The sequence below is a fragment of the Colias croceus genome, chromosome 8 (assembly GCF_905220415.1).
Source record: "Colias croceus chromosome 8, ilColCroc2.1".
Classification (NCBI taxonomy): Eukaryota; Metazoa; Arthropoda; class Insecta; order Lepidoptera; family Pieridae; genus Colias; species Colias croceus.
This window is the reverse complement of record NC_059544.1, coordinates 6,697,248-6,721,139: the sequence shown is the minus strand read 5'-3', so window position 1 is coordinate 6,721,139 and position 23,892 is coordinate 6,697,248. Positions and strand designations below refer to the sequence as shown.

The 23,892-nt window shown below is 31.3% G+C and overlaps 4 protein-coding genes across 9 annotated transcripts in view; 2 read left to right on the top strand and 2 right to left on the bottom strand.

Annotated features, from left to right (window-relative positions):
• The window catches only part of LOC123693809, a 48,649-nt gene extending 42,696 nt beyond the window's left edge, over window positions 1-5,953 (top strand). For all 4 annotated transcript variants that reach the window (XM_045639039.1, XM_045639040.1, XM_045639038.1 and 1 more), the window contains 4 exons: window positions 2,135-2,268; window positions 2,660-2,836; window positions 4,410-4,626; window positions 4,826-5,953. In XM_045639039.1, coding sequence (XP_045494995.1) covers window positions 2,135-2,268; window positions 2,660-2,836; window positions 4,410-4,626; window positions 4,826-4,962 — 665 coding nt within the window. In that variant the 3' untranslated portion in view covers window positions 4,963-5,953. The remainder of the gene's footprint in view (window positions 1-2,134; window positions 2,269-2,659; window positions 2,837-4,409; window positions 4,627-4,825) is intronic.
• A 6,304-nt stretch (window positions 5,954-12,257) lies between these two features.
• On the bottom strand, window positions 12,258-15,028 carry LOC123693800 (TBC1 domain family member 23). The gene is made up of 2 exons (XM_045639018.1): window positions 14,742-15,028; window positions 12,258-14,642 (listed from the first exon to the last, which is right to left on the bottom strand). Exons 1-2 carry the CDS (start codon window positions 14,768-14,770, stop codon window positions 12,635-12,637), a joined length of 2,037 nt encoding a protein of 678 aa, XP_045494974.1. The 5' UTR covers window positions 14,771-15,028; the 3' UTR covers window positions 12,258-12,634.
• Window positions 15,029-16,324: 1,296 nt separating this feature from the next.
• On the top strand, window positions 16,325-19,476 carry LOC123693813 (UDP-galactose transporter senju). Its single transcript, XM_045639045.1, has 4 exons — window positions 16,325-16,748; window positions 16,825-16,948; window positions 17,036-17,219; window positions 17,379-19,476. Exons 1-4 carry the CDS (start codon window positions 16,667-16,669, stop codon window positions 18,027-18,029), a joined length of 1,041 nt encoding a protein of 346 aa, XP_045495001.1. The 5' UTR covers window positions 16,325-16,666; the 3' UTR covers window positions 18,030-19,476.
• A 228-nt stretch (window positions 19,477-19,704) lies between these two features.
• LOC123693818 (5'-AMP-activated protein kinase subunit beta-1) lies at window positions 19,705-21,942 on the bottom strand. 3 transcript variants are annotated; one of them, XM_045639054.1, is made up of 6 exons: window positions 21,877-21,942; window positions 21,348-21,705; window positions 21,041-21,187; window positions 20,712-20,843; window positions 20,400-20,498; window positions 19,705-20,011 (listed from the first exon to the last, which is right to left on the bottom strand). In XM_045639054.1, the coding sequence occupies exons 2-6, from the start codon at window positions 21,666-21,668 to the stop codon at window positions 19,865-19,867; spliced, it is 846 nt and encodes a 281-aa protein (XP_045495010.1). In that variant the 5' UTR covers window positions 21,669-21,705; window positions 21,877-21,942; the 3' UTR covers window positions 19,705-19,864. The 3 variants fall into 3 exon arrangements, with proteins under 3 accessions (XP_045495010.1, XP_045495009.1, XP_045495011.1); XM_045639053.1 differs by lacking the exon at window positions 21,877-21,942 and having other exon boundaries at window positions 21,348-21,870; XM_045639055.1 differs by lacking the exon at window positions 21,877-21,942 and having other exon boundaries at window positions 20,712-20,840; window positions 21,348-21,870.
• Window positions 21,943-23,892: the final 1,950 nt, after the last annotated feature.

Genomic DNA, 23,892 nt, shown 5'->3' with positions numbered 1-23,892 from the left:
ACTACCACTTTAAAAATTTACTTATCTTTAAATTTCACCCTGTATGTGTGAGCTAAATTAACATGCGACAATTTATGACGTTATTCCGAAATGTTAATATTTATAATATTATCATAATTATATACTAATGCCGCACTTCCTGAATTTTCATCAAATAATGCAAAATTACCTCTTCACAAATTCCATCCATAACCAAATTGAATGCATCGTTTTGTTGTCTCGCGCATTGCAAATAATGACCTCGGCTTAGGTTATAGAAGATGGAATGTAAACTGTATTTTAGTTGAAATAGGACTCAAAATATATTATCAAAATATTTCTCTTATAATAGACGAAATGGAGCTCTAATAAGAGACAAAATGAAAGTTTTATTAAGTGAGACTATGCCAAAAGATTTATTACTGAAAATATTTTTAATAATGAATTTCATGGTTTTATTACTCTCGGAATATATTGTACACCTTTGTTTATTTCTAGACATCTAATATATATAAATCTCGTGTCACAATGTTTGTCCTCAATGGACTCCTAAACCACTTAACCGATTATAATAAAATTCGCACACCACGTGCAGTTCGATCCAACTTGAGAGATAGGATAGGTTTTATCCCGGAAATCCCACGCGAAAGGGAACTCTCTCTCACTCTCACGCTCTGAAAACGCGGGCGAAGCCGCGGGCGGAAAGCTAGTAGTATATAAAACAAAGTCGCTTTCTCTGTCCCTATTTCCCTTTTTATGCTTAAATCTTTAAAACTACGCAACGGATTTTGATGCTGTTTTTTTAATAGATAGAGTGATTCAAGAGGAAGGTTTTAGTATATATAATTTATTAGGTTTTAGACAAAGCGTGCGAAGCCGCAGGCGGTAAGCTAGTATCAAATATTTAATGATTATACCAAGTTATCGCATCGTATTTGTATTCGCGTAGGTACTTAATAGTTGCCGAGTGTACACTGTACAATCAACCCTATGGGTCTATCTATGTCATCTATATCAATTATCAAACTACATATTATTTGAGTAGGAATATATACGTGGACATAAAGTTTAAATTTGTTAGATAACATTAGATTAGATTCCTATTTTATGTGTTGTTATTTTATAACATGTTAAAAAAGTAAGAAAATTTTCATTCCAATTGACTTTTCTATACGAAAAAGGTTGCAATGGTTTATTCCTTTTATCGGGTAATTTATCAAGTGCGGGTAGAGTAACAAATATTGAGGTTCGTTTTTTATTGCTTAGAATTCGTGTGTTGACTGTTGGTATACTTGCTCCGATAGAATATTTTTAAAGAAAATGCAAATTCACTATTTACCTTCATTATTACGTAGGATAAGTAATTATTGTCCATTAGTATGTAGTATCGATGCAACATCTAATAAGAACTGCATATTTTCTCTTGAAATACTATAATCATTTGAATGTTTACACATTTAATTAAATAAATAAATTATAACTTATTATACAAAAGCAAAAGTTCTTGAAAGAATAACCCAATGAAATAAAAATAGACACTGTTTTTATATTTGCGAATAAATTATATTAACATTCCCGACACACTATACGTCTTAGTTACGTATAACTTGTTCATTTAAATGTAAATTTGTAGGCCAAAACAGTGTACAGCGTGGCACATAATTGAGGCAACAGGGTGCGGAAGCAAACGGGAAATCATTCAGTTTCAGGAAATTAACTAATGGACTGGAAAACATTCATACAATCTGGCTGCAACATTTCAAGCTCGCAGGGAACTATTATGCTGATCATTATAATATTTTATATTAGCTTTTACCAACAACTTTGTTCCCGCTTAAATATCCCCTAATTAAAATATATGAAAGTAAATATCCCTGATGAAAGTATATCCGTAGATTCGTAGCCATAAACTTTCCAAGTTTTAGTTTAAAATTAACGAAGCTCTCATGAAAAAACATCTTCCAAAACGTAGAGGCGAAGAGGTACTTAATGCACAGGGTGTTTTAGCAATAACTTTTAGAAGGATTCAAATGTTTTGTTTTCAGTACAAGTCCATGATATTTTCTGCGCCTACCATACGGTGCTTTAGTACCGTACCGTCTTCCTTGATCGAGCATATAAGTTGTTATTATTTTAATTGTATACTTTTTCCTAGATCCCCAGAAACACCATCCCCGTATCGACTTCCCAAGTAGATATCTGAGCTTCGGCGAGACCCTCCGAGTGAATTGCACTAGCGCGCCTGCGCTGCCGGCGCCGCACATCACATGGTTTATTAATGGCAAAAAGGTAATCTCATATTCCATTCACATTCAAATATACAGTTACAATCTTCCTATTTAATAAATAATTACCGAAATGCCACGCTACGAAGCTCGATGTCTGAATTAAGGAATTGATTATTAAAGGGTCGTTATTGTCTTTGTAGTTCGATAGACAATTTATCATACAAAAATTCAAAAAGAAAATTGTCTTCTAGTTTTAAAAGCAATTCAATTTCAATATGGTTAAATTACGAAATTATGCTAACAACATGCGGATAAGAACAATTAAAAAGGAAAATCACCATTAATTGTATCTATTCATATCTAAAGCTTTAACTATGTTACCCTGAAAATATTTGTCGATCTTAACTTTACCTATAGGTATTATAATGATCATTATATCCTGCATATTACAGATGGATGAAGTTCAAGCCAACTCCCACAAGTATCGGGTGTCCATGAGCGAGCGAAGTTCACGGAGGGGCCTCCTCAAGACCTTTGAACCTGAATCTGAATTGACTACACCACCAATCCTCGCACTCACACATACGTCACGTGTAGCTACAAGAGCGCCTGGCTGTGTGCTTAAAGAGGTATTATTTCAATTTTTTTTTTCTGAACAGTTGTAAGTACCAACAACAAATAAGTTACAGCTCTATTTAAACGCGAAAGCAGATTTCAATTATATAGTTATTTAAACAATAACCGAAACTGTATCTCCGAGACTGTGTTGTCGTTTAAGTTTTTCTTTCAACGCAAACAAACAGCAACCATTGAACGAATCCAAACAGCTAAGAGCAGCAACCCTTTCAGGACAAATCACGCGCGGTTTTCAGTACACTATCTACTTATAACTACCTAAATACATAGCAATTCCACAAGAATTTACAAAATTTAAAAATTAACACTAAAACAAAATTCATTACTCAAAATTTAAATTTTAAGTTAAAAAATACATTTTATCAAGTTCATAATATAAATATTACATAATTAATGTTAAATATTCATTAAACATGAATGAAGCGTGTGCTAAGAATATCTGAAACAACAGAATGTAGATACCTACGTGAAGTAAAAAATTTGCATTTATTTCATGCAAAGTTGAAATAATATTACAAAATTGTAGAACCATAAAGTTACTTTAAAGTTGAAAGAACTATAACTTGTAGGTATTCCTGAGTTTTCAGTAAGTTACTAAAGAACTATTTTTATATTATACAGGAATTCACATATGGACTGTGTATTTACACAGTCTAGGGAACTAAAATTATTGAAGCAATCTTAATTACTTAGGACATCGTCAAAATCGGGCCTATAATATTTTTTTTTTATATTTTATTGTGGTTTGTGTAAGCATATATCGCACCAATGTTTGTCTATGTTTTCTCGTTACATGGTAATGTACTTTTTTTTAATTTATAGATTAATTTAAATTTTCAATGTTGGAAGCATTTTTTTTTAAATACATTAACCTTCTAAATATGTGAATATGTTCTGTAATCATACAGGGAAAATAATTTTAGAACCTAAAACCTTCGTTAAAAGAAGAAATAGTTTTTCTTGTGTAATTTCTGTACAAGCAACGATCGTTTACATTTTATTATACCTATGAAAGGTGTGAATCAAAACTTTGTACACTTAACACTTTCCTGAAATAGCTTTCTATTAGCGTTAATTTTACGATAGCTATTAAACATTTAACAACTTTTCCCATTAAGGACAAGGAAATTACTTGTATGCAAATTAACCAGTCCACCTGCGAAGCGGCTCGACACTCGCTATGCCATTTAGTATGCGTTACGGTAGTCATGACGTGGCAATATATCTTGCAGTGGGTATAGCCGGAAACGTCTTCAGTCTACATTTGCAGATTCATGATTCATCTACGAGTAGTGCAAAATGCAATGCATTAATTTGATTCGGTCTTAGTCAGATAGTAACAAAAGAACAGAGAACGAAGAGAGACCTCTTAATTCATAATAATTGTTGTATTGTCCTTTAATATTTTCTATTTATCGAAACAGCCGGTTAATAAAGTGAACTTTCGATTCGATTATAAATCTACCTATATATTAATCGCGGCATGGCATATTTTCATAGATTCCGGAAATATTTTACATTTAAATAGTAAAAGCATAAATTCTCATAAGATTCTTATCGTTTCAGGCAGAAGGACTTTCAAAGAATGAAGATGACAATAGTATCCACGGGTTAAGTAGGCATAAAAGTCGAAAACCTAGCCGAGGCAAGGACTTGTTCGTAACTGTGTCAGAGCTACAATTAGTGGCGACGGGAAAACTTGAAGTGTCCTGTGTCAGTACTATACCGGAGTTCCGGAGCATAGAAGACAAATTTGCGGATGTGAGAAACGAGACCGTTATAGGTAAATAATAAAAAATATTTGAAAACACAAAAACATATAGGTAGGTATATAAAGTTCCAACATTCATCGTTCTGTTACCTGTTCAAGAACGCTTTAAATACAATTTACAATTTTGTAAAAGTATTTTTTAGATTTCCTTATCAGCCATTCAATTCATTTGAATAATTTTAAAATATCCTTATTCTCTCTTTGGTTTCAGTGGATGTGATCCGACCTACGGCGCAAGAAGAATTAGCCGCTAACCTCACTACGGGACAAAGCACATCTGTGGCCAGCACTTCAATTATTTCCTCTTTTATTACGCATATTACACTATTAGTTCTCATCGTCATTTGACTAATAATACCTTTTGAATGTTTTTAGAAATCAGGCTGTGATAAAATTATTCGAGTTTAAACATTTCTCGGGCTTACCAATTAAATAATTAATAGGCGAGCTTGACTTAAACGTGTTCTTTAGCTCACTGCTGTGAGCTTGTAACAAATCATCGATATATTTAATGTAATTAACATGCTACGGGCAATATAGTTAAAAGTTAAAACGTATAAAATTCACACGTATTTGGATACTTTTGTAATACATACCTACAACCTACGTATATCTAAAATTACATAGTACATCTAACTCTACATTATAATTTATATATCTATAGTTCCTCTAAATAGTTTGATATAATATAAGTATATCGTATGCAATCAAGCAGATGATAACAAATTTTTGTCAACGTGTGCTTATGATGTCCCTAGCATATTAAATACAAAAGTATCATTGTGTTCCTTTAATTATAATAGTAGGTACATATCATACTTTTTAAATTAAGTGATATCGAATAAACGCAATCAATATTTTTAAATTGAGATTAAGATTTTCAACTTATTACGATAGAGTTTTGAAAAGCAAATAGATAATAAAATTGAATAGTCTTAATGATCGTGAAATAAGGCTTTTATGGAAGTTACCTTATTGTGCCGAGATTTTATCGAAATCGCCAAAACATATCATTACTCCATTGGAGATAGTACCTAGTTTGTAAATAAAAATAACTTTTGTTTACGAAATATCTATTTATTTTATTGTTGAAATGTTATATAAACAAATTGTACCAAAGCCATAAATCCAAATTATTTTAAGTAGATGTGCATAGAATGGATTCATTGTTTGAAGCCCATTAGATGCACTATTAAAAAGGCTCTTTATTTACTTGGGATCAAATATTTTAGGACTAAAATAATTATATGAACATTAGTGAATAGCTTCTCGTTCCGAATAATGTTAATAATTATTTATTACCTACTGTTATTTATATTATAAAAAAGAGTTTTAGGTACTTTAGATTTTTATTTACTTACCTATTTTAAAATTATTTATAACACTAATTATAGTCATCAAACGAAAATATGAATAACTATCTAATAAAATATGTTAAATCCGGCTAATTTGTAAATATGTATAACGAATTAGGTAAATCATACAAATTAAAAATTGAATTTAGGTACATAAACTAGCATAGTCTTTTTACCTTCTTCATCTTGTAGCGTAGGGTAGAATAATATTATAATAATATATATCTAGTGTGAGATTTATCATTTAACGATATTTATAACTATATGTAAAACTAAACGGTTTTTTTTTTCTTTTTGGTATTTGAGCAGGCATTCTGATTATCTGCAAGCAATTTGACTGATAATCGGAAAAAAATACAGTATGAATTTTATTATTTTTTAAATAAAAAACACATTAACACATACCAAAAGCCTTCGAGGAAAGGGTCCTGGGTTATGTCGGTATACACTGTAACCTTGGACAACCGATCCAATCTGCTTTTAGAAACGAGGCCTAGTTTCTCTGCGCTAATAATTCCTCTACGAATAAACTTCCTAATGGCTCCTCGTACCTACATAACAACGAAATTATACCGCTAGGAATTTAATTATGAACAGGGAAATCCGTCCTATAACCCACTCTTTATTAAGAATGGATGGTCGTTTGCCATGTGAGGTCACAGCAATGCAGCAATAATATGCAAATTTTTATTCAACGCATTCGTCTATAAGGCTATTGCGTTTTATCCTTCAATTGCTATAAAAGCTTGGGACCATACAACTGATCTGAAAATCAAATACCAGTAACTGTTTATAAAAGTATCTCAATCAATCTATTGGAAGAGTATGCTTTACCTACTAACAAATCTATGACAGTTGAAACTTGAACTTTGTATGTGTACTTATGGTGTAGTAGGTACCTATATCTTGTTTATTTATTACATATTTTTTGTTAAAATAACGTTAGGTTGATAAATTACCGTCAAAGACTTCATTCTTTTCATAATTTATAATAAGTTAGGTATTTGGGAGGATTGTTCATTGTAGGTGTTTTTGGAACGAAGTTCCATATAGCACGGTATCGCTGCGCTGGTTAAGGGGGCTAGGGAGGCGTCAACAAAAATCCTCACATGAATGAAAATGTTTATTCAAATGCATAAATTAGGCTCGGACTACAAAAATAATATCTATCATCAAGTCGGTAAACGCTACATCGACAAATAGCAATTATGCTTATATTTTAGAGTACTATCTTTGTATCCACAGATAACAATTATCAATTAATAGAATTCATTTCAGTTAAACTGATTGAAAGATTAGCCGGAAATATAATGATAATATGGGCATGTTCATTATATTATGTACCCTTTATGTACCTTAAATATATTATAAACTATCTACTCTTTAAAATAAAAATCTATAAATATACAGATCTCAAATATCACACATTGTTTTTTTCACTTTTTCATCCTCGACTTTATAAAATAAAAGCCTTAATATAATAACGCAACTTTATGGTTTCGTAATTTATCACTCAAAAATACATTAAAGATTGGTAATTAAGTATAATAAAATACCTATCTCTCTAAATTAGGTTGGTTATAGAAGAATGTAGTCTTTATTATACAGACTAGCTATCCGCCCGCGGCTTCGCCCGCGCAGTCAAAGAAAAACCCGCGTACCTAGTTCCCGTTCCCGTGGGATTTCCGGGACAGGTAAAACCTATCCTATGTCCGGGGTAAAAAGTAGCCTATGTCCTTTCTCGGATATCAAAATACCTCTGTACAAATTTGTATGCAAATTGGTTCAGTAGTTAAGGCGAATTGAGTAACAGACAGACAGACAGACAGAGTTACTTTCGCATTTATAATATGAGTATGGATGAGTGATTTGACTTCGATTTGATTGCTTTTTTTATTTACACTATGTAAGTAGGTATCTAAATTTTTATCAATAGAACATGTTGCAAAAAAATTACGACATTATGATTTACTAGAAATAGCCTTCACACAAATATCGAAAGGAGAATGCCCATTTTTGGTACTGGTTTTTCTCATGCATCAAGACAACAATACTGTTAAAAAAATCTCGGCAATTTAGAGGCCTTCTTACCATCGGAAAATATATTTTGAACAGGGAATGTTTTGTAAAATCTAATAAGGCATGTAATTGTTTAGATCCGTTATTATATAGATTTAGTGTCCATTACCGTTTACGTTTTTGGTACAGGTTTTCTCATGCATCAAGATAAAAATACTTTTAAAAAAAATCTCGGCAATTAAGAGGCCTTCTTACTATCGGAAAATATGTTTTGATCAGGGAATGTTTTGTAAAATCTAATAAGACATGTGATTGTTTAGTTCCGTTACCATAGATTTAGTATCCATTACCGGTTACCACGGTAACCAAGCGGTAACTATAATTGTGACATTTACTATGGTAAATAGCTAAATGTATTAATATCGATTATTGTTTTCATTGAATTACAAAAAAATCCATTAACATAAAATCACTCTGTAAGGTATTGTTTATACACTGTAAGTAGGTTGTTTTAACATAGATAGTGAAGTAAAATAATATAAATATATATAAAAAATGTTATTATGACATAGCTTGGTAGGTAACCAGTTATTTCTTATTTGTTTCTTTCTTCGAATATGTAGTGAAAAAATGATTCAAACAACAACAACAATATGTAAACCGAATAAAAACTCTATTGGCATTTTTTAAATATATATTTAGGTTTTCTTGAAATCCGTCCCGGAAGATTTCTGATGCCTACACTAGCCGATGAACAGATAGACTTTGTCTGAAAGCATAAGCTCTACGCATAGATTAAATATTATGTTAAACGAAAAATAACCTTCAGACGATAAAATACTACCTAAATCACACATAAACCTAACTAAATCGGGTTTATTTAAGTTTTGAGGTTAATTCACATTTTTCTCAAAATCTTGAAAACCCCTGTTTTGATCACAAAAAAATCAATTGGTAAAAATCTTTTGAATATCGAAGAACCCTCCAAAATCACTCTGGCATTGACGCAACACTATACTGTGGTCCATACTTTCATGGGCATTCTCCTTTGATTCAAAACATGCTTTAACTCAATGTAGTTGCTCATGCTAACCACGAGGTGGCATTGAATACGAAACAGAAAATAAAAAATCAAAATAAAGGTATTTTTATACGATTCCTCACGTGTATTTTATTAAAATGAATACACATTAAATAGCTATCATTTATGTGATATTAATAGGTAAGTAAAACAAAACTCATAAATATTTCAATCAATTTTATTTTTATCCTAGGAATACTATTAAATCTACAAAATAATTGTATATAATATCACACCATGTTTAAACACATCACATACCTAATGAAATTGGTATACACATTGAAATTTATTTACTGAAATTACTCCTATAAATAATCTCTATGCAAAGAAAGTGAATGCATTTTTTATCTATGTATTGCTAACTGATAAGCGCAGGAAGTTACAACACATGCGACTATAATTATCGTTATCAAAGGTACTAGCATTTTAGTTTGACAAAATATACCTACATTATAGAAAACTAAAAGACTTGGATGAGTTTATGTTTGGTTTATGTATAAACGAAATTATTTAACGTCATTTAGCTTATGTGTCGAGACTGCTAGTTCTACATCAAAATAAACTATTTTTACTTGTTTGATGGTCAAACTGTTGTCCACCAAGGATAACATAAGAATATAATCAAATGCAATGATTGATAAATATTTAAACAACCAATATTTTAATAAAAAAAAATTAATGAAATAGACATCTACACAAACAACAAACTTAAAAATCTTATAATTTGAAACCTAATACCTAATTCATAGCATTACAGCAGTAAGGTAATGTTACAAAGATTTTTTTTCTTTTTGTAAACATTCATTTGGCGTAATATTACGCCTCAGTGGTTTTGTAGGCTTTGCAATAGCTTGCTTGTACTATGTATAGTGAGTTGGGGTAAGAACTAAGAACTAAGGCCGGACGGATTTTAGACGTATTGAAATGGTCTAGCAAAAGCCCGATTTTCTCAGCACTAGTTCAAGATTTACTATGTACTTAAAACTGATGTAAATGACAATTCATTTAGCATTACTTTGCTCTACAATGAGTTTGTTCTTATTAACTCAACAGTTTTTGATTTTAAGGCGTTTAAAAACAACACTTACCTATTTTTTTATGACTATGGTAAAAAAGTATCTACTCTTCGGGGTAAGTTCGGACATAGTTTTAACTGCACTTCTATTGGATATAGCATAAGGTCGATTAAAAAATATATCCGATCTTTTACGCTCTAAAATGATTTTCTGACGATTTTTTTTTTTGAAATCCACTTTACAGGCGCGCGGCTCGTCGGAGCGACGCTCAGGACCTGAGGTCGATGCAAAACAAAATGAAGTCGTACAGAATTATGCCCCCGTAAATAAATACGCTCGTATTCGCCGAATTTTTGATGATTACGTTCTTACCCCATGTCCGGACTTACCCGAACTCACCTTACTGAAAATAATTGATATTTTTTTCTAAATAAACTTATCATACATTAATTTGTATTAGGACTCTAATTTAATAATATGAATAATTGTACTCGTAAAACTTTATAAATTATATGAAATAATATTAGATATTTAGTTTTTATAGCATTTAAATGCTAATCAAATAATTTTTTTACATGATAAAACATTTGATTCTCAGGCGGGATTCAAACCCGCGTCTTTCGTTTGATCATGGGAGGCTGAGGGGCGCCGCGTCGCTCCGTTAAGGCGAAAGACGCGGGTTCGAAACGAGCCTGGTGATCAAATTTTTTTCTAGTCTATTAAAAATAATAGTACGAAATCAATTTTTTTACAAGATACAAGAGTAAAATATAGGTATTGTCTAAGGGTATTGTATAACCATAACAAGCCTCGATTGGAACTATTAATTGGTAAGTATTTACTACTTAATGTTACTGTCGTGGCCATATCGAAAATTTGCTCATTTTATGATATATGATCGATCATTTCGTGAAATGGTCGCATTTCATGAAATGATCGATCATATCATGAAATGAGCAAATCTACGATATGGCCACGACATTACTATAAAGAAGCATACTGATTATTAGATATTCATTTTAATTTAATTTATTCGTTGAATTAAACGTTGAATTAAACCCGCACTTGGCCAGCGTGGTGGATTATGGCCTGTACCCTCATAGGAGGCCCGTGTCCCAGCAGTGGGAACGTATATGGGCTGATGATGATGATGATGATGATGAACTAGATATTACTACAATATTCCGAAATTAACACTGAAGAACATAGTAAGATGTATTAGAATCCTAATTATAATTTCTATGATTTACGTGCATTTATGATATCTATCAAAAAATGAATACTTTCAATTTCTGAGGCCTGTAATATATCTTTAATTTTCTTTAAAATAAATAAAGTTAGCGCAGGTAATATTCTATGAACTTTAGCAGTCCATTGCATTGGAATAGAGTGCATTATAAATAGGTAGGGATACCTAAGTAGGTAATTTTAAATATTCCACACATAACAATAATGAAAACTATTTACATATTTAGTAAAATTTAAATTTCTTAATAATATGTGTAATATGTACAATGTACATAAATCAGTAAGTATGTGTCTTTATAATTTGACATACATACGGAAAATTAAATACTTTAAAATTATTATATTATATTATTCTTAGTTAATTATGGCAAGTTAAGAAACATGTTCCTATATAAAATCACACATCAAATTTTTATAAACCCCATCAAAATCATTGCACAAAATGGATTACTTAATTAAAAAAATTGACAATTTTCCAAATGCATAAATAAAATGGTCATATTTTGTCCTTGAAATGTAAATATTTACTGTGTGAGGTACATAGTCTTCAAACAAGAGAAATATCTTAATATATATAAATCTCGTGTCACAATGTTTGTCCTCAATGGACTCCTAAACCACTTAACCGATTATAATAAAATTCGCACACCATGTGCAGTTCGATCCAACTTGAGAGATAGGATAGGTTTTATCCCGGAAATCCCTCGGGAACGGGAACTATGCGGGTTTTTCTTTGAAAACGCGGGCGAAGCCGCGGGCGGAAAGCTAGTATTTTTATATAAACTGATTGTTAGTTCTATTTAGGTCTAATAAAAAAAATTGAAGACCATTGTGATAGGTCAATCACAACATAATTATTTTGTTCCAATTTATTTTTAAATTAATTGAATTATAATAATTTTTTTAAGTCAAAAAAAAACTGCATATTTATAGAAATAACTAGGTTTCCGACCGCGGCTTCGTCAAAGAAAAGTCCGCATAGTTCCCGTTCCCGTGTGATTTTCGGGATTGCGTCATTTTCCCGGGATAAAAAGTAGCCTATGTCCTTTTTCGGGTATCAAAATATCTCCATACCAAATTTCATGAAAATTGGTTTAGTAGTTTAGGCGTGATTGAATAACAGACAGAGTTACTTTCGCATTTATAATATTAGTATGGATACTTGACTACAAACTTCGGTGCTCATAAGCATTATGTGACAAATCTAATATTCATTATTTTTTATATGTAGTTTTAAGATCATTAATGACTTTATGAACCACTAAGTACATGACTAATTAATCAATACTATATAAACTTGTCTAAACTTTACTATCTAGCTGTGTGACTATTTGATTTGATACAACTTTAGTTGCTAAAGATGCATTTGGAATGAGAAACCTGTCCATATCTTTAATAAGCAAGTTGTCGCCATCCGGAACACCATACTTAAAAGTAATTAGCTCAGGATGTCTTTTTTTCGCAGTGATTTTAACAATAGTTGATAGCAATCTCCTAGATAACACCTTTGCAAGGCCTTTTTTGTTTGGAATTTCACGTAAAATTATCAAATGAGTTTCTGTTATCACTAGATATGAATCATACATATGTCCGTTGTACAATACTTCCTGACATTGAAAACTATCAATTACATTTTGGTTTTTAAGGAATGACTGTATATCTATCACTTCATCCAACATTTCACTGCTTGCAGCATCGCGTCTCATATCAGAATAGTCATCTTCCTCTTCATCATTGATACTGAACACCGGGGGAACATTTCTATACCTGTTGTCTTTTCTATCAGTTGCAGAAACATGCCATTCACTTATGTTAGCACCTGAATTAGGATTGACAATATATTCAATCAGTTTTCCTTTTACTTCTTGACTTTTTGCCTTCATTGCTGAAGACAATTTGCTAAATAGTTGTATAGCTGGAATGTTGTCCCTTCGTTTGGATTCTCTCACTTCTTTCCCTAAATTGTTATTATTAGGTGCACACACCAAACATGTAGCTGGGTTATGATCCTCCAAGCAATCTGTCATATGTGGCCCAAAGTAATCATGTATAGCAACAAAACCTCCATCAAGCATAGAAACATGCTTTATATTTCTTTTAAGGAAGGAAGCCACCACCATATGAGCATAGCTATCTTCTTCAGTTCTCCCAGAACCAACAAAACACAAATGTTCTCCAGCCGCAAGGGAACCGGCGGCTAATGCCTGGCGCTGTGCATTCAGCAATCCCTGCACAGCTGTGTTGAAAGCATTAGGCTCTTGTAACATAAGATTGCAATCCAAATGAAAAGCGGTAGAAAGGTGACCTGCATTATACTGCTCTGCTGGCCGACAATCAACTAAAAAGAATTTGACAGTATCCGAGTCCACTGCATCCACAGTTGCACTCTCAATAAGTTCATGGACAGCCAAAGGAAGACATAACGCTTGTGAATATAATTTTGAATTTATTTCTAGGCCACTTTCGGAAAATAGTACCTCGAGAACGTCCTCTCGGAATGACACAGGTGTCTTCAAAGAATAGTAATGAGCTAAAGAACAGAAATCAGAGACATCATTTGCTTCTAAATCCCCTGGCATTTTTCTTAATGTTTCAATTATAGTTGTCTTATTCTCATCTTTCATTTGCAATAACTGTTCCCTCGCATTAATAATCATGATAAGACACAAGAAGAAAATAAAGAATGGATCAGATCTTTGGAAGTATAAGTCCCACATGAAGAGAACAACTTCCAAGTTGCAGGTGCCAGCAAAAAGGGATCGAAGCCAGGGCATGCAATATTGCTCGGGAGTGATTCGCTTTGTATCCAAAAATGAACAAAGTTCAGGATCATGATATTGTATAATCAATCTCAATATGTGAAATGGTACACCATTGGGCACGCAACCATTTGGAATGTATAATTTTAAAATCTTTTCAAACAAATTATAAGTATCAGACCTTGGCAATTTTAAACTTAGAAGGGGATATAATATCTCAACTAATCCATTATTTGGGCTGTAGTTAATTGATTTAGATTTACAATAGAATGTTATGATTGATTCAATATCTGATATGACAGACAGCTTTTCATCATCATCATTATCGAGTTTTTTAACAAATTTTTTAACATCGTCTCTAAGCTCATTTTGGTTTGATAAATCAAATATTTCATCAAACAAAAGCAATTGATTGCCACTGTCTTGACAATTTAGACATACCAGCCATACATCTGCTCTAAGACTATCCGGAATTTTTTTACCTTTGGTGATAAGATTTATTTCCTGTGCAGAGCAACCATCTAAAAGCGCAGATTCTAGCTCAATCAACCTGAAAAATCAAACCATAATGTAAACATCTACGATAGAATTAGAGAGTAATATACTCAATCCGTAGGTAAATAACATAGAATTAAAAAAAAATAATTACCAAGTTGTATCTTCCTCCTCTGCCGTCATATTTAAATTAAGATTAACCTTAGGTAGTAGAAAATAATCAAGCAATATGCGAAAGTCTACAACTACGTCCAATCGTTCACTATAAATACTGACTTCGCTAACTTCGGTCTGCGATGATAGGTAATTTAAACATAACACTCTTCTTAATATATCACTTTTGTTTATTAGTTACAAGCAAAACAAGAGTCCTTATTTTCTTTCAGATTAATCTTATTCGATTCTCTTTTCGATTTCACATCACTTTGTCGTTATCACAAGGTAATCACAATCACTTGACATTTTCGATGACATTGACAGTTGACAAATGACAAGTTAAAAAATTATTTGGAAGTGGGAAGAGTAGGTAGGTACCACTAACCACAGAAGCTGTGCACAGAAGAGTACTATCAACACCAAGATTTTATTAATTATTTATTCCTACAACAATGATGAGTGATGACTCACATACTATGATATATAAAAAAGCTAGATACGTTACCCGCTCTCTATTTTGGCAAGAAAAAACTCAGCTAAGTGCCCGAGTTTTACTTAGTCACGCACCATTCAGCGTCACGACGCGTCGTGGCTGGACGTTCTTTTTTTAAATTAATCGGCAGTTGTTATTACGAAGTACATGAGTGAGACATCTATTATGTCTCGTGCGTGAGAGTGAAAGTGAGAACTATTGGTGATAATGCGTTAGTAAGTAGGTATGTATTAATTACGCTGTTTTTGAGTGCAATGTTGTTGGCGTATGCCGCGTCTACTATAATTATAATAGGTCATTGCTCACATACTATTTTTTTTTTCTATATTGTGCTGTTATAAACACACTTTCCATTACTTTTCCGAGGTAATTGGCGATTGCTTGTACCTACCAGTATGCTATTTTCACCATAATATCGTGATTCGTGGTGTAGAACGTATTTACACAATAGTGCGAATAGCGAGACGAATAACGATGTGTAAAAACAGAGCACTATCATATTATATCCAGTACTAGTTGTTCCCCGCGGTTTCACTCGCATTGCTCCGCTCCTGTTGGTCTTAGCGTGATGATATATAGCCTATAGCCATCCTCGATAAATGGGCTATCTAACACCGAAATATTTTTTCAAATGGGACCAGTAATTCCTCAATTCAATTCTGTTCAAACAAACAAACTCTTCAGCTTTATAATATTAGTGTAGATAATATCTACTGTGCTCGCTATGTGCCTTGAAACTTAATGATCTAAGCTTGAAACTCGCATATTCATGTTACCGGTTGGTAGCCTACCGGTTTTTCGGATGTAATGTAAGCAAAATGAGGGAAAGGAAAACCACGGGATAACGATTAACGCATACGTACCTATGTCAATCTATTTGCTATCGTAGTCCACAGAATACGTAGGTCGTCTCAGAGCAATAATAGTAGGTCGTAGACAGCTTTGAGCTTGCTCTGTGCTCAATGCTATGCTCACTGAGCATTGCTCAGTGCTCAGAAATAACGAATACCTACTTCGAATTATCGTTTCGTTTCAGAGGCTCAGTGGTGCTCGGTGGCTGGGTGCTCTGTCAATCTGTCAAGTGTCATTAGTATTTAGTAGCAGTTGTCGATTGACAGCAGATAGAAGTGGAAGACGATAATTATATATGTGATTATTTGTGTTGGTGATTTTTGTGTAGTTTATAGATGTAAAAAATCAAAACATACAATTTTTTTAATAATATTTCACTCGATTTAAGTTATTGTCAATCAAGATATAAATAAACTCTATCTTTTAAATTAAATGTGCACTTAAAATAGATATTATTTCTAGTAGGTATCGTTTAAGTTTAAATTGCTGTTTGTCGTGGTTTAATGTAACGAAAAATTGGGTTTTCACTTATACAATAGCCACATCAAGGTATTCATTGAACAGAGTATTATCTCAAGATGAAAGATTGGCACAAGTTGTTTCCAAACAAGGAGGCGTTTATAGTTTTTTCATTATACATAATTTTATTTGTTTTTCAGGGTAAGTTTCCCACTATCTATCGTTATAAAATTTAAGCAAGTTCGTAGTCATTCTTAACAATTTTGTCTTATTTTAGGTGTCTTTATTACTGCTTCAAAAACTGAAAATGGTGTTTATGATTACAACACTACACTAGTTGTATTTTTATCAGAACTATTAAAATTGGTCATTTCAGCTACTCTGTACACATTAAAACGCGAGTAAGTTTTTATTCATCTCTTAAAATATTTAGTATAATAAAGTAACAAAAGTTAATGTAATTTAATGTTTTCTATTTTTTCTTTCAGAAACAAACCCCATCTTTTTAAAGCTATAGTCAAAGATTATAATCTATTACTCCTGTACTTTATACCTTCACTGTTATACTGTTTCTATAATAATTTAGCATTTATAAATTTATCACATTATGATCCAACGTCATACTATATACTACTACAATTTAGAGTGGTCTTAACAGCTATATTGTTCCAGGTATTTAATCTTTTTCAGTTACAAATAATAATTATATGTATATTGATTTATAAATCTGTTTTCTCAATTAATTGAATATATTCTAAAAAAAAAATTACTTTCAAAGGTGCTCTTTATAAAAAATGGTTGTCAGTTAATAAAAATTTTCTTTTTTTACAGTTTCTCTTTCAGAAAAAACTTGCTTTTGTACAATGGATATCACTGGGAATTCTAACAATAGGATGTATGATTAAAAACTTTGATGCAGCTTCAGTCAAATCAAAAGGTGATACTGATCTATGGTCTCAAATATTCAACATGTACTTTTTGTCAATTAATTTTCAAAACTTTTGTTCTTGCCTTGCTGGGACATACAATGAATATTTATTGAAAACTAAAGGATCAAATGTAGACATATTTCTACAAAATGTTTTTATGTACATTGATTCATTGCTATGCAACTTTTTCATCCTCATATGTAAGGGAGAAGTAACTACAATGTTTCAAGATTTACAATCCTTAGGCGATATATTTGTAATATTAATAACAGTGAACAGTGCAATTGTAGGTATTGTAACCAGTTTCTTCTTAAAAAATTTAAACTCTATATTAAAAACATATGCCAGTGCATTAGAATTAATCATTACCGCCATAGTGTGTTACATTTTGTTTAAAATTGTAATAACAGGATATACAATTGTATCAATATGCTTAGTTGTGATCGCAGTTGCCATGTATTTTAGAAATCCTGTTAACAATGTCAATATTAACAATAGCAGTGAAAAAGATACAAGAGATTTGAAACCACTTTTAAATGTTGTAGTTGATTAACATGGTGGTCTAGACTGCGAAACTTGTAAATATTATTATTATTTTCCTCTAAATGCATGTCCAACTATGACATATAAACAACATTTTAACAAAAAAAAGTTATGAAATTGTGCTCTTGCATGAAATTTTTATACAAGGTCAGACTATTGTGTGATGTGTACAATGTACATCTGTATAATTTTATTTTCAAGCACATGATACGGTCTAAACTGGCTGTTTTACATGACATGTATAGAACATCTATACAAAAAAAATATATTCATAAACATTAAACAGAGATAAAGGTTACCTATAACAGAAATCCATAAAATGTTGAGCTAATCTCTATTGTGAATATTATGTTACCCTTTAGAGTATATCACTAAATACCTTGTATAAAACAAAGTTGCTTTCTTTGTCCCTATGTCCCTTTGTATGCTTAAATCTACGCAACGGATTTTGATGTGGTTTTTTTTTATTGATAGATTGATTCAAGAAGAAGGATTTAGTATATAATTTATTAGATTTTAGACGAAGCGGGCGAAGCCGCGGGCGGTTAGCTAGTACTTTTTAATATGGTTTTTAGTTTCAAGATCCAAGCTATAAAATTATAAATTGTTGATGTAATATATTTTAAGCAACTAGCTACTGAAACTCAAATGTTTACTAATTTAATTAAGTTACCTACTTTTTAAATTATTTACAAAAAAAATCCTGTGTTGTATTGGCATTTGTATTATACATACGTATTATATACTTAGGTTTTATTGGTATTGTTTGGGTTGATTTTGTACATGTTGACATATTTTATTGTTAATAAATTAGCACATTTAAAAATGGTTCCTTTAGCACCAATCCATTGGCATATTTTTAATTTATTTTAAAGTATTTTAGAATGAGATTTTCCGTTATATTAGTTAGGTACTGAAATAGCTCTTATTAAAAATAATTATTTGTAAAGATTTTATGAGGCTTTATTTCAAAGTGAATGGAGCAAGATATAAATTGCAATAAATTGTAAATAATTTTGTAAACATTTGTAAACTACAAAGATCACAATGAAAAAACTTGTTTTATGATTGATCTCAATCCCTAAAGATCATATTTATATTGGAGCTTTAATTTTATATTTCATACTTTCAAGGACTTAATGTTATTTTTTAATTATGATTGTGCTGTGCACTTTACATATATTTTATTTATATAAAAAAACAAGTACTCGCCATTGAGGTATTATTACTACGGACGTAGTACATAGTTACTCTCTTAGTTTATGTATTGTATTTATATATTAAATTTTATTATTTATAAAAATTAATAGGTGCTTTATTTTAAATTATTATTATTCAGACATCACAGTACAGTAAGATTTGGACCTAGTATCTGTATGAATAATCATCAGACTCAATCATATATAACATAAACTAGCAACATATAAGCACATTATTAAAATATGACAAAAACATTATTATTGCGTTTTATTTATAACCTTTTTAATATGTTGTCATTTTATCCGCGTCCCTACTCCCTTTTCCTCCTGAAAAAAACTGATTGACATATGGAAAATATTGCACCTAGTAAAAAAATATTGTTCATAATAATCGTAATCTAGTTTATACTTTTGGATCCAAATAACAAAAAACGTAGGTTTATTGGTATTTAATTAATTTATGAATAGAAAAAAAAAACAATTTCCAATTAAATTTTATTTCTGCAAACAAATTAATATTTTACCATAGCTCTTTAAACATTATCTAATACATTATAATCACAATTCATAAAGCCTTTGTGAAGTAATTATTATTCAGTATTTTACAACTATGTACTATTTAACTAAGTACAATATATATTTGACTTTAAATAGGTTTGTACAGCAGTGTTGTAACATACTTCTTCCTATATCTATGTGTAGCAGATAGCACCATAACTCCATCTTTGATAGACAGAGCATATAAATGATTTAGCATCACATGATTTGGCTCCGGTAGCAGTGTTGGCTCACACTGAAATAAAACACAAAAATGTAAGTGTTCAATTCATGATCATCACCATCACAATATTTTCAACTGTAGTTTTTGATTGTTTGTTACTTCAGAAGTTTTGCCTGGGTGAATCAATGTTGATGAATCTATTTTATTTAAAAGCTATTAAAAGTGTCGTATCTTGTGGAATCCCCTTTTAATAAGGTTCTGATAATTTTTACACAATGCCTTTGAGACATATTCTGATTTCTTTGCATTCTTTATTTTTTTGTGTGGTCTTTCTTTTTTAAGATATTTTACTGTATTGTGTTAAATTGAGCTACCTCTTTTGCAGTTGATTAAATGAAATATTTTAATATAAATATTTATATATATATATATATATATTTTAATTTTTTTTTTTACTTACTGAAAGGGGTGTATCCTTATTGAGTATGACTTGCAAAAGATGTGGAGGTAATATAGGAGGTCCAGATACTTTTTCCCAAGGCTTAGATTGAGGTATTTCCTGTCAATTTATTAAATTATAAAATTATAAGTCTGTATTAAAAAACTTAATAATAAATATAGCAAGTTTCATACTATTTATTAAAAGATTTGTAATTTTAAGTACACAACTCAAACAACTTTGTAGTTAATATAATATATATAGAAGTTAAATTGGTATATAATAATATACTCAAATACTTTAAAAGAAGTAGAGAGCCTGCTTCATACCAACCTGAGAATATTCAGTCTGAGCACTACTATGTACACCTTCACTATCTTTTGCAAGAGCTTGGAACACCTCAAAATCAGACATCTTCACTGTCACTAAGTTGTTTTTAGATCCCATTCCATTATCAACTAGCTTCTGTGGACACAAGGTATAGCAGTAAACTTTGAACATTTGATTAATACAGACATTTAATTCATACAAACAAAAATAATAAGGCATAATATTATTACTCCACGGTAAATAACATCACATACTGAAATGTTTTCTCTAATTATTCTTATTTCTTCTTAATATTTGTAAAAAAATAAATGCTTATGATAAATCCTACTTACTACTGATGGGTCATGTCTCCATTCTCCATCTACAAAATACTTATACTGGTGCTCACCTTCTGGTAAATCAATTATAGTTACAAAGTCTCTATGAGATCTAACCATAGGTATGGTTTTCCAATCAGTAAATGTGCCACTGATGAAAACCTGTAGCAAAATAATTAAATATGATACATATTGATCATACATAAAAATAATCTCTTTCATCAATACATTTGATAAAAATAATGGTTGAAAACAACTAATTCCTTCCTCCAAACAGTACATAAATACTGATAAATAAAAAACAATAGCGAAAATACTTTACCTGTTTACCACCACCCTCCCATTTAAATACAGTCGGCAATACTTTTACATCTTCAATAGTTTTACTGCTGTCTGTTAAAGTATTTGACCTCTCACGAATTTCTGGTTGCTCGACGTCATGTTCAGGCAGTGCTTTTGTATAGTATGGTGCACCATCTTCAATGTTATTATCATCTTCCCTTCCAACTCTATCGTCATCTATTTTTTTGTCAAACGTAAATGCCTCTCCTTCTTTAGCAGGAGATGATGGACCTGTTTCAGCTTGTTTGTGTGGTTGATCTTTACTCCATTCCTTTGGATGGTTACTTCCCGCATTACCCATCCTAATAGGTACGTACTAACAAGAATTAGCACAGAACCTTGAAAATAGAACAATTTTATTGCACACAAAGAATCTGTCTAGTTACTGGATGATAGTATTATTCAATGGTATCTGTTAAAGAATTGATATTGGTAATTTGATTAATTGAAAGGAAATTATTATTTTATATGGTCGGATAAAAACAAAAATAAAAATAAATATTAGATACCTATTTACAATTTTACAAGATTATTCTCCGTCAAAAGTCACATCAGTTTGACGTTGTCATTTTGACAATGTCGAATTCTGAAGTTTTTTCTCCGGGAGTTGCCATTTTTTTTGGAAACCCATTACATGAGCCATGACCACTTTGTAATACAAATAATAATTAATAGTATAGGTAAACCAGAATCTGATGGCAATTAGGGAAATCAAAATTTAGAGTGTGCAACCCTAGGGAAAATGGACTGAACGATCTTGATACTGCTTATTTTTTATTTTGATTTCAATATAATTAGTCACATTACATAAGTGGACAAAACTGTTCTTAATAATGAGATATTATCCACTTAATATTATGTAGGTACATACTTACATGTATAATATACAATTATACATATTACTTTTATACAGGTTATACATATTATTTTAGGTTATACATTTTACACATACCTATATTTGTATATTCATTACCAGTATGCCATGTGAAAATATCGATATAATGATAATGTAGATCAAAACTGCTTATAATTTTTTATAAAATAAAATAAAAATAAAATAAAACTATGTTTATTTTCGTAAGTATTAACAGATACACACATTATAAAATTGACTTGGACAGCTTGGACTTGACGAATAGCCGTATTGGAAACTCCTGTAATAAGTTTTCATAAAATTAAATTCTAATCAACAAACAATATTACTTATAGGTACCTACATATAATATTTTGTAATTTAAAGTATCAAAACGGGTAAGTCCAATTTACCAATAAAATCTTCAAAATTGAAAATTGTGATGTGTTTGACCCTTCTTCATCGAATGTTTTTCTATAGACATTATAAACAAGACCTCTTGCTTGTGATCGCAGCGGCTTTTTCGACATTTTCGAAGATTTTTTAGACAAAATCCTAAAAATTATTCATCAACTGCAAAAAAGACAAATAATTTGACAAACAATTTGATAGTTGTCAAATAAGTTGCCACATGAAAATCTTTTATTTCTTAAATATAAATATGCCATCAGATTCTGGTAGACCTATAGTTTTCCAATTACAGCACTTGAGCTCATTATGCGGCATAATGCAACGTTGAATGTTTCAACTACAGCAACGATTCGCACAATCGAGCACTCAACGCGTGCAATCGATTTCAACTCAGTGACAGAATTTTAATTTTTCCGGCATTGTGCGCCACTGAGTCGCAATATTGCTCTATTATGCTCTGTAATTGGAAAACTACCTTTATGTAACTTTGTACCTTTTATATTTTTGGTTTTATGGTATTCAAATACTTTATAAATATAAATTTATAAAGAATAGAAAAAATTCGTCCCGCCTCGTGATCGAATTTTTTCTATTCTATAAAAATTTATAACTTTGTACCTGTTCAGAGACGACCTTAAAAAATATTTACGTTAAAATTAATTTATCATTTTTAAACTTATGCCTCCAACACACTACTCGCGAAGTTCCTCGGCGAAGTACTCGGCCGAAGTTGACTGAAGTCCGCGGTGCTACACTACACACTCGTTCAACTTCGCGAGGAGCGCATACGTTCATAATCAGAACGAACTTCAGGTAACTTCGTGCCCTTTGACTCGGGCGCAAAAACCGACAACAAACGGAAGTCGGCCGAGGCGAGGTAAAGTTGGACGAAGTAAGCCGAAGTGCCTCTCTACATTATTCTATTCGTCTAACCTCGTTCAACTTCGCGAGTAGTGTGGAGGAGGCATTACACAATAACTAATATGTAAATAAGTTCTCTTAAAAAATCGTTTTTATCATAGCACTGTATAAAAGTCAAACTCCTGATATAAACTGCAATAAAAGAGTATTTTCATTTTTCTTACATTCAGAATGTTTTCGTGTTTTCTCACCACTCTCACTGTTTTCTGGTGGTTTTCTCCTAACCCATCCTAACCGCATATCCGTTCTTGTAAAAATTTTCTATTTTTGATAGCGGCAGCACTGTCAATTACTAATCACTTCAGTTTACTTTAAGATTGCGACTGAAGGACTTGTATCC

Coding starts and splice junctions, on each gene's coding strand:
- LOC123693800 (XM_045639018.1), bottom strand. CDS start 14,770: ATGACGGCAGAGGAGGAAGATACAACTTG. Junction 14,643..14,741: donor GAGGAGGAAGATACAACTTG/GTAATTATTTTT, acceptor TTGATTTTTCAG/GTTGATTGAGCTAGAATCTG.
- LOC123693813 (XM_045639045.1), top strand. CDS start 16,667: ATGAAAGATTGGCACAAGTTGTTTCCAAACAAGGAGGCGTTTATAGTT. Junction 16,749..16,824: donor AATTTTATTTGTTTTTCAGG/GTAAGTTTCCCA, acceptor GTCTTATTTTAG/GTGTCTTTATTACTGCTTCA. Junction 16,949..17,035: donor CTGTACACATTAAAACGCGA/GTAAGTTTTTAT, acceptor TTTTTCTTTCAG/AAACAAACCCCATCTTTTTA.
- LOC123693818 (XM_045639054.1), bottom strand. CDS start 21,668: ATGGGTAATGCGGGAAGTAACCATCCAAAGGAATGGAGTAAAGATCAA. Junction 20,844..21,040: donor GGAGACATGACCCATCAGTA/GTAAGTAGGATT, acceptor TTGTGTCCACAG/AAGCTAGTTGATAATGGAAT. Junction 20,499..20,711: donor CTCAGACTGAATATTCTCAG/GTTGGTATGAAG, acceptor ATAAATTGACAG/GAAATACCTCAATCTAAGCC.